We start from the raw sequence: 14,876 nt of genomic DNA, 5'->3' as shown, positions 1-14,876 counted from the left end.
TCAAGAAAGTTGGCAGCTTTTACCCCAAAAAGGTTTATAACCCAGAATTTCTGTTTAACATATACCAAGGGTGAATTTTAAACTTTTTTAAAAAATGGAAAATACTTATTATATATAGCAGCTATATAAACAGTGAATAAATAGGCAACAGAAGCATGAAACTGAGGAGAGATGCTCAGGATATAAAACTGGCTTTAAAGACAATTAGTATATTATTATAAAGTAAGGAGATGTATAGTTAATCACCTTCGTGTATAAGCTTTCTAAGACTAAACACTGACAATCCACCGTGTAATGAATTAATGTGGGAGTCGACTACAAAACATGAGGCATGGTTCCCCACCCCTCTTCTCACTGCAGCTGGCAATGTAGATATAAACACACAAATTAAATAATAAAAAGGTTTCACATCATTTACTAAAGAATAAAAAGAAATGACAAAATAATAAAATGTGATTAATTGCCATGTGAATTGTACAGTGATTGCTTGGAAAGTCAGATTTTCAGAAAAAAGATTGGATTTCAAGAATGGTTTGAATGGCAGAAATTAAAGGAGGAGGATGATAGCCCATGTGGATGGAATAAGCAGGAACAAAGTTTAAGCTGTCTTGAAAGAGAGGACATCGTTTTGGCTAGAGCAGAGAATTGCTGTGGTGAATAATAAAAATTCAGGATGCCAGAATTATTTTTGAAGAAACTGGAGACACCTCTTGGACTTTGTATTTTAGAGTAAGGAGCCACCCTTTGTTTGCAGCAAAACAATGATAGACTCAAAGGGCTATCTGGTATTTTAATCTGTTAGAAACATATGCAGTATTAGAGTAAAGAGATGCCGAAGTCAGGTAGTTGTGAAATGATCGCAGAGATAAGTATAGACTCACCATTAGTAGATAAATGTGTGGATTAGAGAAACTTCTTGTTTTCTGTAAAGCTCACTTTTGCAGCCCAGAATCTTATTTTGGGAAACATTATTTTGCCCTTTCAGAATAATCACAGCCTTATAAAAATGTTGAACCATAATCACAAGTAGAAAAAATGTACTAAAAAATACAAAAGAAACAGAAAACTGAAGAAATTATAGATGTTTGATTAAACTCTCAGCTCTTAACTTGACCTAGCACTGAGTTAGACACAGAAGTGCTCCATAAATGCTTCTCAGCCTGGTTAGATCTGTGTGCCATGTGGAAGATGCTGCTAGGAAGTAGACAGTGGCAGGGGCTGATACAGTTAACCTGCAGAGTGGGAAGGACAGAGGTGTGGTGGAAATACAGAGAAGGAGACACTTGGGAGGTGGTATTTTTTTTTTTTTTTTGATACCTTTTTTTAATTTTATTTTTTTTGGGGGTACACCAGGTTCAATCAACTGTTTTTATACACATATCCCCATATTCCCTCCCTTCCTTGACGCCCCCCCCACGATTCCCCCCCACCCTCCCTGCCCCAGTCCTCTAAGCCATCTTCCATCCTCGAGTTGGACTCCCTTTGTTATACAACAACTTCCCACTGACTATTTTACAGTTGGTAGTATATATATGTCTGTACTACTCTCCCGCTTCTTCTCAGTTTCCCCTTCACCCCCCGCCCCCTCCCATACCTTGAGTTCTCCAGTCCATTCCCTGTATCTGCTTCCCTGTTCTTGTCACTGAGTTCATCAGTACCATTTTTAGATTCCGTATATGTGAGTTAGCATACAATATTTGTCTTTCTCTTTCTGACTTACTTCACTCTGTATGACAGATTGTAGTTCTATCCACCTCATTACATATAGCTCCATCTCATCCCTTTTTATAGCTGAGTAATATTCCATTGTATATATATGCCACATCTTCTGTATCCATTCACCTGTTGATGGGCATTTAGGTTGCTTCCATGTCCTGGCTATTGTAAAGAGTGCTGCAATAAACATTATGGTACAAGTTTCTTTTGGGATTATGGTTTTCTTTGGGTATATGCCCAGCAGTGGGATTACTGGATCATAGGGTAGTTCTATTTGTAGTTTTTTAAGGAACCTCCAAATTGTTTTCCATAGTGGCTGTACCAACTTACAGTCCCACCAACAGTGCAGGAGAGTTCGGGAGGTGGTATTTTTAAAAAAATTTTTTTAAATGACAAAAATAATTTTTTATTCAGATATTTTTTAAAAAAATGCTAGTCAGAGTAAATCAGAGATTATTTAAATTCCTAAAACATCTTCTTTATATCAAAGATAGAATTGTTCTGCTGCAAATGCCTATAAGTAGTACCTTTAGAAATAGGAATTCATTTGTTTTTCTTATATTTTAAAAAAAATTCTTTTGGTTAATAAAAGTATTTTAAAAAGCTGAGTTCAATAAAAATCAGAAAGTAAATCATTTAAAATATACTCAGAAAGTTCATTATTTAGGGGAATCTTAAGTTGCTTTACTAAATTTTTGTTTTTTAGTTCAACTTTCTGGAATATGTTTAGTCTTCTTAATGTAAGCAATATTGATATTTTCCCAGCTTTAAAATCAAAATCTGTGAATAAGAGTTGAGCAGGAATTCTTAATAAAGGGGTTCATGCGTCCCCAAAAAGTTTTTGCAACTATGTGTGTGCATACGCATTATTTAATGATTTAGAGTATGTCTGTGATTTTCATTAGTTCCTCAAAGGAGTCTGTGACCCCCAAAAGAATAATCACCTAGAGGACCAGAGAAAGTAAAACTACATATTGCTTTAAATTGTTGTTATATAATGTAGAGCTCTGGAATCACCTCTCCTCCTCCCACTTTCTTCTTTTAAAATGCTAGTTTGTTTGCTTTTAATTGAGGTGTAGTTGATTTACAGTGTTTTGTTAGTTTCAGGTGTACAGCAAAGTGATATACAGTTTTCAGTTATATATACGAAGGTAAGTCAAAAATTATCCGCACTCCAGTTATAGTAAAACTTCTATAAATTCTATAGCCAGAGTGCAGATAATTTTTGACTCACCCTCTTATGTATATGTATTTCAGATTCTTTTCCATTATAGGTTATTTTAAGATATTGAATATAGTTCCCTGTGCTATAGAGTAGATCCTTGTTGTTTATCTTAAAAAAATACTAGTTTGGTTGTATAACTAGAATTTAAATTCTTTGAGATCTGGGACTTCATCTGATTTGTTTATTGCTATATCCCAGCACCTATAGCAGTGCCTGGCATATGGTGGGAGCTCAATAAATACTAGTTAAATAAGAAATATTTGTATTTCTTTCTTTCTAGTAGTTTGCTAAGACTATCTTTGTCACATTTTTAAAAAAAATTGAGGTTGCTAATTAGTAGGAAAGTTTATTTTTTGAGCTTTATATTTTCCATGCCAAAAGGTTTTCTTCCCTCAAAGGAGACTTAAAATGCTTTAGAATTAGTATACCATTGATCAAGTAGCTATGTAAGTTGCTGGTTTTCCAGTGATAAAGGGAGAACTTGTATTTACCCAACTTCTACTTGTGCTAAGCCTTATCTGTATCTTATCTAAATATTAATTATAGGTAATTTCCTCAACACCCTTCTCCTGAGAAGACTAAGAATTGGTGTGAAGGAGTAGCTTGCCCAGGTTGTAAAGCTAGATAAATCAAGTAGCCAGAATTTGAATCTAAGTCAGAATGACTCCCAAAACTCTTCCCTTTACCCCTTTCCATGCAGCCTCTCTAAGATATCTACAGATTACATGTGTCTGTACCCCACCAGGCAAGAAAAATCATTTCCCATTCTTTAGTGAATCTCATGTTTAATAGTCTTAAAATACTTTTTTTTGATGGGAAATATTTTATAAACTTGTTGAGACTAAGTAATCAAGCCCAGTGTCTTATTAGTTATTTTTCATTTTTATATACATTTTTATTCTAACTGAAGAAAGTTTTTAAGGCATTTGGATTTTGAAAAGGCAAGGAAAGACAGGATGAAAGCCCCCCAAAATCTCCCTGTTCTGTTTTCATGTTATTAAGTTTTACATGTGAATACAATCTTCTTTTTAATTTTATTTCTAGTAGATCAATTATATTTTTATATCACAATTTTAGGACTTTGTGAATAGTAGGTTTTTTGTAAATTGTTTCTTGTTTACTTTTTCACTTGTCAAAGCATTTTTATGGAGAAGACCTGCGTACACTGTTTGAAAATGCACTGACTTTAGTCACTATTTCTTGAGGTGTCATTTGACATACTGCTTCTCGTAGCTCTGTGTAGTTTGACCATTTAACTGGCTTTTAAAATTATTTCAGAGTGATTGAAGTTTACATGATCCTTGCAGATAACATAATTTATTAGTTTCTTTATTAGTTACTGTTAATTGTATCTCATGAAGTCATATTTGAGAATCTTCTAAAAAATTTTTTTGCCTGACAAGCAGGGAATGGGACTCCAAAAAAACACACTAAATATATTTACTAGCATTCTTCACTTTTTCTCCACTGTTTTAGCTAATCATTTGAAGAATTCTGCTTATGGCTACTGTGTTTGTAAACAATTGCTGCCAGTAAACATTAGCTAGTTAAGTTCTATTTTTAAATATGCTTAGGTGCCCCACCCCCCACCTTCTCTTTGCTTTCTGCTTGATTTATTGATACTCTAGTCTAGATGATAGTAAAACCTTAAAAGCAGAATCTGAGGGAAAAGCCCCAAATTCCCATCTCTGTAATTGCCTTAAGTTTATTTTGCAGAATAATATAATTTTTTGTCCTATAATTTTATTAATTTTTCTATAACAAGGAAATATATTATAGGCTTCAATATGAAATAATGTGTGATCCAATTCTACAGTAATTTTAACTAATATTTATTTAGTAAGTGTCTGTTTATATGAGGCACTTAGTATGCAGAAACTATTACCGTAATGTATTCAGAAGGACATTCAGAGGGACACTGATGTTAATTACACCTGTACACAGATCTGAACTCTGTCGCTTACTAGCATTGTCACCCTGACAGATAAGTTAAATCTTCTGAGCCTTAGTTTCTTCACGTACAAAAACTAGAGTTGCAGGATCTATTACATAGGGTGCCTGTGAAGATTAAAGGCGATTACTATGTATGTAAAGTTCTTAGCACAAGCATTAATTTTCTTTCTCTAGATTACCTTTATCTCAAAGATTTTACAGTCTAACTGGAGAGACTTGTGAACAGTTGCAAAGTGGAATTAGTTGCTATGATAAATCTGTAAACATGATGTGCTTTGTGTGTGAGTTCAGGTAAAGAAGGTGCAGCTAAACAGTAGGTTCCTTTTCTGATATTAATGAAAATCCATGAGAGAGTTGTATAACAGTATTTTGAAGAATCAAGTGAAATCGCTGGGAAAGAGGTCTCACCCATCCATTGTCTACTAGCACAATAGGAAAATGTAATTTGCTATAATATAAAACGATTTAAACGTGGTCATTAACTCAAATTCTTTTAAGTTGGCCATGTTAAGTCCATCCCTACTTAATTTACAGTTTGGGGTTTAATATTTTTTTTTATAAAGCAACTGCTTCTCTCCCCAACTACCACTATTACAGCAATTCACAGAAACACAGATGATTACTGTAATAGTAAATGTGTCAGATGGAGAGTGAGATACATGCAAATATACAAGGGTGAGTCATAAATTATCTGCACTCTGGCTGTAGACTTTAATTTTAGAAAAGACAAATACATCATTTTTCGATGTAATCTTGCTTTTCAATACACTTTGTCCATCTGTCAACAAGCTTTCATATTCCCTCATTAAAAAATGTTTTAGACTGAGCTGTGAGCCATGAATGCACCACTGTCTTAACGTCTTCATGCGGACAGGCGTCCGGTTCCTTCTTGATGGCTAACACTTGTGCGACCTTCCCTGAACTTCTCTATCCATTCATACACACTTCTTTGCCGAGACAAAACGCTTTCTCCATACTGTGCACAGTCTTCAGTAAATAACGGCACCAGGTACACCCTCTGACCACAAAAAAACGAATCACTGCACACTGTTCTTCTTTCGTGCAAATCACAGGTGGGGCATCCATTTTTGCTGGCACCACAGTTACAAATGAACTGATGTAACACTTCACACCTGCACAGCAGTGACTGGGGGGACAGTAGCCTTGAATGCAATGCGCTGATAAGACAGTGTGGCCAACAGAAGTTTTAATATAACTGGAGTGCGGATAATTTTTGACTCATTCTTGTAACGACCTTTGATCCAACCTTATCAATAAGCTCAAAGAAGTAAGACAATTTGTCAGTGGTTCTCAACCTTTGCCATATATCAGAATCACCTGTCAGGCTTTAAGAAAATCACCCCAACCCACTGAATCTGAATATCTTGGGGTGGAGTTTTGGAATCTGAGTAATTTTAAAAATTCTACAGGTGATTGTGATTTGAAACCAGGGTTGAGCTCTCTATGTGTAACTGTCCACTTGAAGCATATTTTGTTTCAGTGTCCTAGGGAGTTGTTGCTTTGAGGGTTTTTTATTTGGAGGGCAGAGAGGAGTCTTATGCCCTCCTTGAAAGTTGTTTGTAGTATACTCTCAAGTAGAAAATTTCCTTTTGGAAGACCTGATTAAAGACTGATAAGGTTTATGATTAGCAAGCACTTATCTCATTGTTCCATCTTAACCTTTCCTGAGTGGATTCAAATGAGAAACCTAATTTAGGGAAATAACATTTATTTAGTACAGAAGAAAAAGTGAAGGGGAAAAACATAAGAAAAATCTTAACAGAGAGCACATTTTATTATGTTCTCTCCACACAATAAATTTTGTTAATTAAAAAAAGTTATTTTGATAGTTAATGTGCTGAATGTAGAAAATTGGAGAATTCGAAGAAAAATAAAGCATCTGAAAGTTTACTACCCATTATTATCATTTCTATATTGCTGTATTTCCTTTCTTCCCAGGCATTTTACAAATAATATCGTAAAATATGGACAGATACACAGACACATACCTACACATAAAACATATGCTGTACACAGTATCATCTCTAGCTTTTTGCCACAGGGGCACTTTAAAAAAAAACAAATATTTAAGTGCTCTCATTTTTCTAATAAACATTGCCATTTATTATGTGGTTATAGTAGCATTATCTTTGTTGTAGTATTATAGAGTAGCAGCCTCCAAAGATGGTTGAGTTTGTGTCAGATCATCTATATCAGTAACCTTTTTGTATTTTATTTTCCGAACATTTTATGATGAAAACTTCCAAACATAAAAAAATTTAAATGATCATAGTGAACACGTGTATACCTTCTACGTAGACTCAGCAAGTTTTAGTGCTTTACCATATTTGCTTTATCTCTCTCTATGTATACATACATGACTTTTTTTTTTTTTTTTTTGGACTGAACCTTTGACAGCAAATTGCAGATGTAATATTTTACCTCTGAATATTTTGGCATGCAGCTCTTGAGAATGAGGACATTTTTCTATACATATAACCATAACATTATTGTACCTAAGAATATGGATAATAAATTTAATGTTATCTAATATCAAGTCCAAATTTTCCAAGTTGTCCATAGAATGGCTGTTACAATTGTTACATGGTCTAGTCCAGTTGTTACCAATCAAGCACGTTTAACAAGACTTAGGATGTCCTACATTCTGGATTGTATGATTGTTTCCTTGTGGTGTCCTTTCACATGATTCTCTGTTCCCTGTTTTCCTATAAATTGGGAATTAGCTTGATTAGAGTTATATTAAACATTTTTGACAAGAACACAGGACATAGCTTTGTGCTTATTAGCACGTCACACCAGGAGGCACATATTATAAGGTTGGCTTGCTTTTTGTCTGTCAGTGTATCAGTATGATTGGGTTGGATATTAGAGCTTGTTCTGCAAACAAGATTAAGTAGCTACTATTGTAGAAACCTGTACATTTTACAAAATTCAATAAAGTATAAAAGAATTGAGTAGTCTACTATTCCTATCTTATTATAATGATTAAAATGTCTGTTTTTAATCTAGAGATGTTTTTAGTAAAATATTTAAAGACCAAAAGTAAATAAAATTTTTATCCCACAGAAGCTTTACAGTTCCCCCAGAATCTAGTTTAAATTCATATAATTTTACATTTTGTATCTCCTCTCCTTCCTGTCATTTAGCAGAAATGAAGAAACTAATGTTCTAATGGCCTGCTTTTCTGTCCTTTCCTATTGCTTTAAACACTAATTTCCTTTTGTACTAAATAATTATAGCCAGTTACTGTTTTCTTAAGTCAGTTAGTTTTAGGAGACGCTTGTGTTGCTATTGAATTTCAGTATGCCAAGTAAATTTCAGATTAAGCTTCAAATATCAGTGTGAAATAAGACGTAAACTAGTTCATGATCATTTGCTAAAGATAACTTGAGATATTTCAATTGGAAATTTTTGTTAGTTGACACAAGTGACACTTGGTACTTATTAACGAAATGTTCTTGTACTTAAGACTATATTACTTATGGTAGAGAAATGAGTATTTTGCTGTGATATGTTATGAAATACGTGTGATATCCTAGTTTGTCTACTGACACTGGGGTCTTGAATCTTAAAAAAAGGCCTCCGATGAAGCAGAGGAAAGTGGATCACAGGGGAAATTGGTGGAAGCTCTCAGGCAAATGAGAATTAATCATAGGGGAAACTACCGACAACTTCTGGAGGAGATGCTGACTAGTTACAGGCTAGCTAAAGTAGAGGGAGAAGAAAACCCTGCTGAACAAGCTGCTACAGCTACTTCTTCGAACAGTGATGCTGGAAACCCAGTGACAATGCAGGAAAGCCATACTGAATCAAAAAGTGATCTTGCTGAATTAGACAGCTGTACTGAAGATGCAGGGACAAAGATGAGTGCTGAAAAACTATGACTTTACTTTGTGGTAATATTTTTGTGATCTTTGATTTGATGGTTTTTACTTAGGAAGTATAATGTATGCATTTATATAACCGTTTTGTTATTTGAATCTTGGTAAACTAGTTTTATTATATTCGTATAGCCTTGTTTTTTAAGAGGGCCTTTGCATACATCTTTATCAGATAGTTTAAAATTGGCTATTTATAGTACTTTGAATTTAATAAAATTATGTCATTTCATATTGTATGCCAGAAATGAGGCTACCAATTATTAAAGTCAGTAGCTAAATTCATATAGATAGAATTTGAGATTACCGATTAGCAAGATTATATTGTGGAAAAATTTGTTAATGTAGAATTATACTGCTTCACATATTAGTACACTCATAGTTAACTTTGTGATAAATTTGTGTTTTGTTTAGTAATTTTAGTTCTTCGAAGAATGGCAGATGCTGCCTGTAATTTCTTTTTTCAAGAATGATAATTTGTGTGTTCTTTTCACTTGTTTATATTTTACATCTCTGTAGTTTTATTTTTAGTAGTTCTGAGATACTGGATGTGTGGTTATTTTTCCTTTCTCTGTATTCTTTATGAAACATAATTTTTGAAAAACTTATGTATTATATATTCTGTATACCCTAACTACATACATCAAAATGTATGTCAACCAAGTGTTTAGAATGAAATAAGTGTTTAAGTCCAAATAAAGCATGTGATGTGGAATAACCTATGCATGTTGTACTTATTTTTAAATTAATTTTTTAAAAAAACCAGGTTTGGTCTATTGGAAAAATACTCATTCAAACTTCATTTGTATCTATATAAAATTTAGAAAACTTTTGGCTTGATGCGTTTTTCATCAATTAAAAGGAAAAAAATTTTGACAAGTCTTGCTTACTCAAAGTAAATCTATTCTGTTTCTTATCCTCTTTTTGTGATATAAAATATCTGTCTTTGGACAGTATGGACACACATAGATATGTCAGAAAATTGCCATGATGAGCTTTTTAAAGGTTGCAAGACTGTGAGTTTTGCTATAAGTATTCATCAGATATTAATAAGTGCAAGAATTATAAGATATTTTAAATAGTGGCAGATGTGAGTTTGGCTTTCGCTAAAATGAATTTTTAAAATACGAATGATTCAGTCACGTGGGAAAGTATTTTTTTTTAACACAATTTTTTGTTGTAAAACATTTTAACTTTTCTTTTTCATATTTTATATTTATCATGTGTCTAAAGTTGCTTAAGGTACCATAAGTTGAAACTTTGGAATCTTTGAATGTAGCTGGTATCTTGATCTATTTTTCCTATGCCAGAATATTTTTAAGTGGTTTGAGAAAGAGGAATGCATTTGGTGGAAAGGGGAGAAAAAAACCCAACCAAAATCTATCTGTATTAGATAGATTCATGTGTGTATACACACAATATACAATACACACACCTCTCTGTAAAAGTACCTTTTCAAACAAAGAAAGGAAGGTAACTTGTTCATCTAATTTTGTTTTCTTTTGAAATTCAGTCCAACCTGGAAGTGGTGTAGGTAAATAATAATAATATTCTTCCTTTTCTCTTCCTGTAGGGTGCTGGAGATCTAGAAGACCCATGGTAGCCTTATAAACCTTCTAAAATGCTTTTGATTCTGAAAATTGGGGGAAAAACTTTTAATCACATTTTCTTCAATACAAGGGGAAAAAAATATTCTTGTGGATTCCCAGCGTTTTGTGATATGAGCAGAAAATCATTAGCATTTCCCATCATTTGTTCATATTTGTGTTTTGTGGTAACTGCCACTTGTAGCATTGCCTGTACTACAGTATTTTTTGCCAGCCTCAGGCATACTGGTTACATCTGTATTGAACTTTTGACCCTAGAAACCAATGGAGTTATTTCACCACAAATAATGAATATGCCTGAGGTGCATGGGAATATAGTTAGCTGTACTCTGAAGATACATTATGGTTTTTTTTTTTTTTAAACAAGACACACAACATATAAGCATGTAAGAGTAAAGAATTGTATGAGATGTTCCTTTTTTCAATTCACCAAGTTGGAAGCCTTTTGCAGCTCTGTGGCTTAAAATTTCATTTGAGCAATTTACTGTAGGATTTATATTTATTATTGTTATTTAATTTTTTTTCCAATTTTACCTGTATTACCAAACTGGGTTCTCCAATAATGTCCAAATTGTAATGTTGCCTGCTTCAAGATAAAGTGTATTTGGCAATAATATTATAAGCCCTTACAAATTTTATGCATGTATCTACTACATCCTTCAACTCTCACTAGAAAAATCTCTTGAAACCAAATGGATTAATTTATGGCTATTTATAATTTGCTTTGACATCTCACTGCTGCAAATTTTTTTAAATGATGAGATTTGCCTTTATAATGTAAATTGTGATTTTTGTTTTACATGTGGGTTTCTATAGTTTTAATTTTTCAGCTTTTAAGATACAAGTTTTGTGTAATTTGGTATAATTTTTTATTGTTTACGTTATTTTAAAAGCTCAGAATATCACATTGAAATGACTATAAATACATTTAAAATTATCTATTTTAGATCTAAGGAAATATTACAGAGATATTTTCATGGGTTCAGTAACCTTTCATTTTATAACATTGGGCACGGTACGGAGTGGCTGTCACATAAGGTACTTGAAGATTATTAGTTTAATACTATTTTTACAATAACCTTGAATCCTTGAATTCTTTTGAGTTTTGCATGTATCTAATTAATGCTGAACATGAAGAGTGGAATATTTATCTACAAGAAGCTATTGGGGTAGGAGAAACAATGAATGTATCCATTTGTACATGGTTTACATGTTGTGGATGCTTTGTAAACATTTTCCTATCTGTTTAAATTGTGTTTCAGCAGAATGTAATTGCCCTTGTGTGTAGTTAAAATGAGTCATCATCTGGTCTTGTGTGAAATGGAATTCATGGTATTTTCTGTAACGTTTTCCTGAAGCTGTTTCTGGAGAGCCACACATTTGAATACAGCTTTCTTGATCATTTGATTTATTGTGCACCTGACTTTTGGTCTAAAAGGAATTATTGCCACAACATATTTTATTTATTCTTTAGATTTTAGCCTTGTAAGTTAAAGTGCTTTACATGATGATGTTAAAAGCTATTTGTCCCTTGACGGGGTTTGGGGGGTTGTTAAAAGATTAGGGAATGAAGAATGCAAAATGGTTTATTGTTCAAACTGTCCACTCTGATCCAACCCTGTACTGATAGTACCTTTCCAGTATGGTATTGTGATGTTTCATACAATGCAGTGAACATAACCAACTTGTTACCTAAATAAAGAATTGATAAAAACAGTGTGACATATTACTATTTCGTATATTTAAAAATGAAAGTCCAGTTTTGAATGTTAATTTTAAACATTTTATATAGTTAGAATATTCATTATGAAAAATTTCATACAAAACCATGTAGGCGAATTATAATTCCAAGGAGGAATTAACCAAACTCTATAGGACAATACTAATTAACACCTTATCCACTCCAAAAACATTGTTTATACTATTTTAAAAAACCTTTTTTAGGGGGTTTGAAGGCCCTGGGAATACAAATAATGTGTGAGTTAGCAGAAGAAAAACCCATGTTTAACATTTATTAATCTGAATTCTCTAGTCTAGCTGTTCTCAACCGTTTTGGTTATCAGGACCCATTTATATTTCTAAAATTTCAAGATCCCAAGGAACTTGGGTTATATCTATTGATATTTATTGTATTAGAAGTTAAAACTGAGAAATTTTACATTCTGTTTTAATTCATTAAAAATAAAACCATTACCTGTTAACATAAGTGGCATTGTTTTATGAAAATAATTGGTTCCCAGATCTAAACAGTTTAGTGTGAAATGTAGCACCGGTTTTCATTTTTGTAAATCCTTTAACGTACTAGATTATTCTATCTGCTTCTGCATTTAGTTTGTTGCAGTGTGGCACTGTGTTTGAAGTATATGAAGAAATCTGGCCTCACACAAATATGTATTGAAAAAGTATTTTAATAGCTTCAGATAATTGTGGATATTCCTCTTTGATGCATTATCAAAGGTATTTTCTTGAAGGTTAGTTGCAATATGAAATCAGAAACTTCATCAGTCCATTTTGTTCTCTTTTTGCGTTAAAATCCATTTGATCTATCTTGCAGTGTGAATAGTAGATCTTTGACTTTTGCATGACTTTATAATATGCCTTGGTCATTTAGAAAATACTGGTTCATGGAAATACACAGTTCTTTAGAATATTGACATCTTATGCTATGGTTATAATCTTTTGTTAATATAACTGATCTCATCAGAAAAATCTTAACTATTAGAAAGCCATCAAGCTCACGATGATGGATACAGATTTTTCAAAATTCTCATTTTCATATGAAAGGTAAAATTTTATCATTGGCAACAAATATTGTCAGTTGTTTTCCTTAAGTGACAGGCTTTCTTCATTCCTTTCAGAGAAAATGTCTGCTGAATAACCATAGTCCGTCAGTCATTCTTTCAAGTAAAAATGGTGTTCATGAAAAGTGGCTACTAGTTCAGCACACATCTCAAATAATTACATAAGAGGCAGCCATCACACTTCAGCACTAGAGCCAGTACTTCTCATTTCATTATATAGAGTATTAAAAAGATACATACTCAGGGTAGAGGTGTAATGAAATTTTTATCGCTTAAGAACAATGTTAACTGAAATTGGCTTCTCCACCCCTTTTTTCCTCTGTGAGTACAACAGAGATACAATAGTGACTAGTTTGATGCTGCTGTTTTTGGTTCATGCTGAGGTGCCTGCAGTTTTGCCCACCATTTGTTTTGCACAGTCATTGCAAATGTCAATACTTTGAAAAAGAATAAGTATTAGTATTATTAAGAAAATAGTTTTGATTTCTTGGACCTCCTTGAAAGATTCTCTGGGACGCCTAGACTTTCAGAGTTGCTGCCCTCATCCTTTTGGACAACTTGACATTGTGTTCACTTATTCCACATATTACAGTGTCACAGTAAGTGAATCTTAAGACATACAAATCTGACAAGATTTACTTTGGGGGCGGGGGAGAGTTGGTGTTTATATGGTTACCATTACACTGATACTTAGCAAGATAAGGTGGAATCTTTAATATTGTATTTTGTTTGGGGTTTTTTTTGTTCGATTTGGTTTTTTTTTTTCCTCCCAGAAAATTTTTGTGATGTGTTTCAACTTGGAAGACTCATGATTTAAGATTAACAGTAGAGCTTGATTTTTGTATGGCATATATTTGGATCATGTAAATCTTTTAAGAGGTCTTCAATTATTGTAGATTTGTTATTTCTTTGAGAAGGTCTCACTTCAATATTTAATTTTTTTTTTTTTATTTTTTTTTCAATATTTAATTTTTAAATTAATATTTTAAATAAAATCATTCTACCTTGACTGAGATGTCACTTCAGGTTGGCCAGATAAAGACAGGACTTGGTTTTTTAATGATTGAGTGGATCAGGGTTTTATACTAAATTTTTTGTTGTTAGATTTTTCAATTTTCTGAACATTCAGCAAGGTTGGGGAAAGTTACCATGGAGGTGTTTTTTTTTAAAGCACTCTTGGGAATTCCCTGGTAGTCCAGTGTTTAGGACTCCCCGCTTCCACTGCAGGGGAGCACAGGTTTGATTCCTGGTCAGTGCTGCCCAAAAGGCGGGGGGAAAGCACTCAATTTCTGTTACACATTTCTCACCCAATTATGAGGCATGGTGATTGTAATATTTACTTAAGATACCTCACTTGCTACTTGAGTTTTTGGTTTTAAATGTGTTTGGGTAGCCAGAAATGACTGCAGCTCTCATTTCTCATTGTCAGGTTTATTCTCAAATGTATAGAATTCAGTCAGGTCTTGTCTTTTCGTAGTGCTGTCAAGCGATTTATGTTGCTTGAGTTAAACTGAGTTTTTACTCAGCTTCAGTTATTGAAATTAACCTGAAGATGTCCACTGAATTTCTTTTGGTAGCCAGATCTTAGCCTTGGCTTGAATTTCAATTGCATTTTAAAATGACATATTTACGTTTCCTCTTCCAAATTGCCTGTATTTGTATTTTGAAATTAATC

General features: G+C 33.1%; 1 protein-coding gene across 3 annotated transcripts in view; it reads left to right on the top strand.

Moving 5' to 3' along the window:
* Positions 1-12,116, top strand: part of PPM1B (protein phosphatase, Mg2+/Mn2+ dependent 1B) — a 74,471-nt gene extending 62,355 nt beyond the window's left edge. Inside the window, exon 6 of one of the 3 annotated variants that reach the window (XM_057741836.1) lies at positions 10,367-12,116. In XM_057741836.1, coding sequence (XP_057597819.1) covers positions 10,367-10,396 — 30 coding nt within the window. In that variant the 3' untranslated portion in view covers positions 10,397-12,116. Of the gene's footprint in view, positions 1-8,493; positions 9,927-10,366 lie in introns of those variants that run through there. The other 2 variants (XM_057741838.1, XM_057741835.1) reach the window with 2 other exon arrangements.
* The last annotated feature ends 2,760 nt before the right edge of the window (positions 12,117-14,876 follow it).

Source organism: Hippopotamus amphibius, chromosome 7, assembly GCF_030028045.1.
Source record: "Hippopotamus amphibius kiboko isolate mHipAmp2 chromosome 7, mHipAmp2.hap2, whole genome shotgun sequence".
NCBI classification, from domain to species: Eukaryota; Metazoa; Chordata; class Mammalia; order Artiodactyla; family Hippopotamidae; genus Hippopotamus; species Hippopotamus amphibius.
This window is presented reverse-complemented; position numbering and strand designations above follow the sequence as displayed.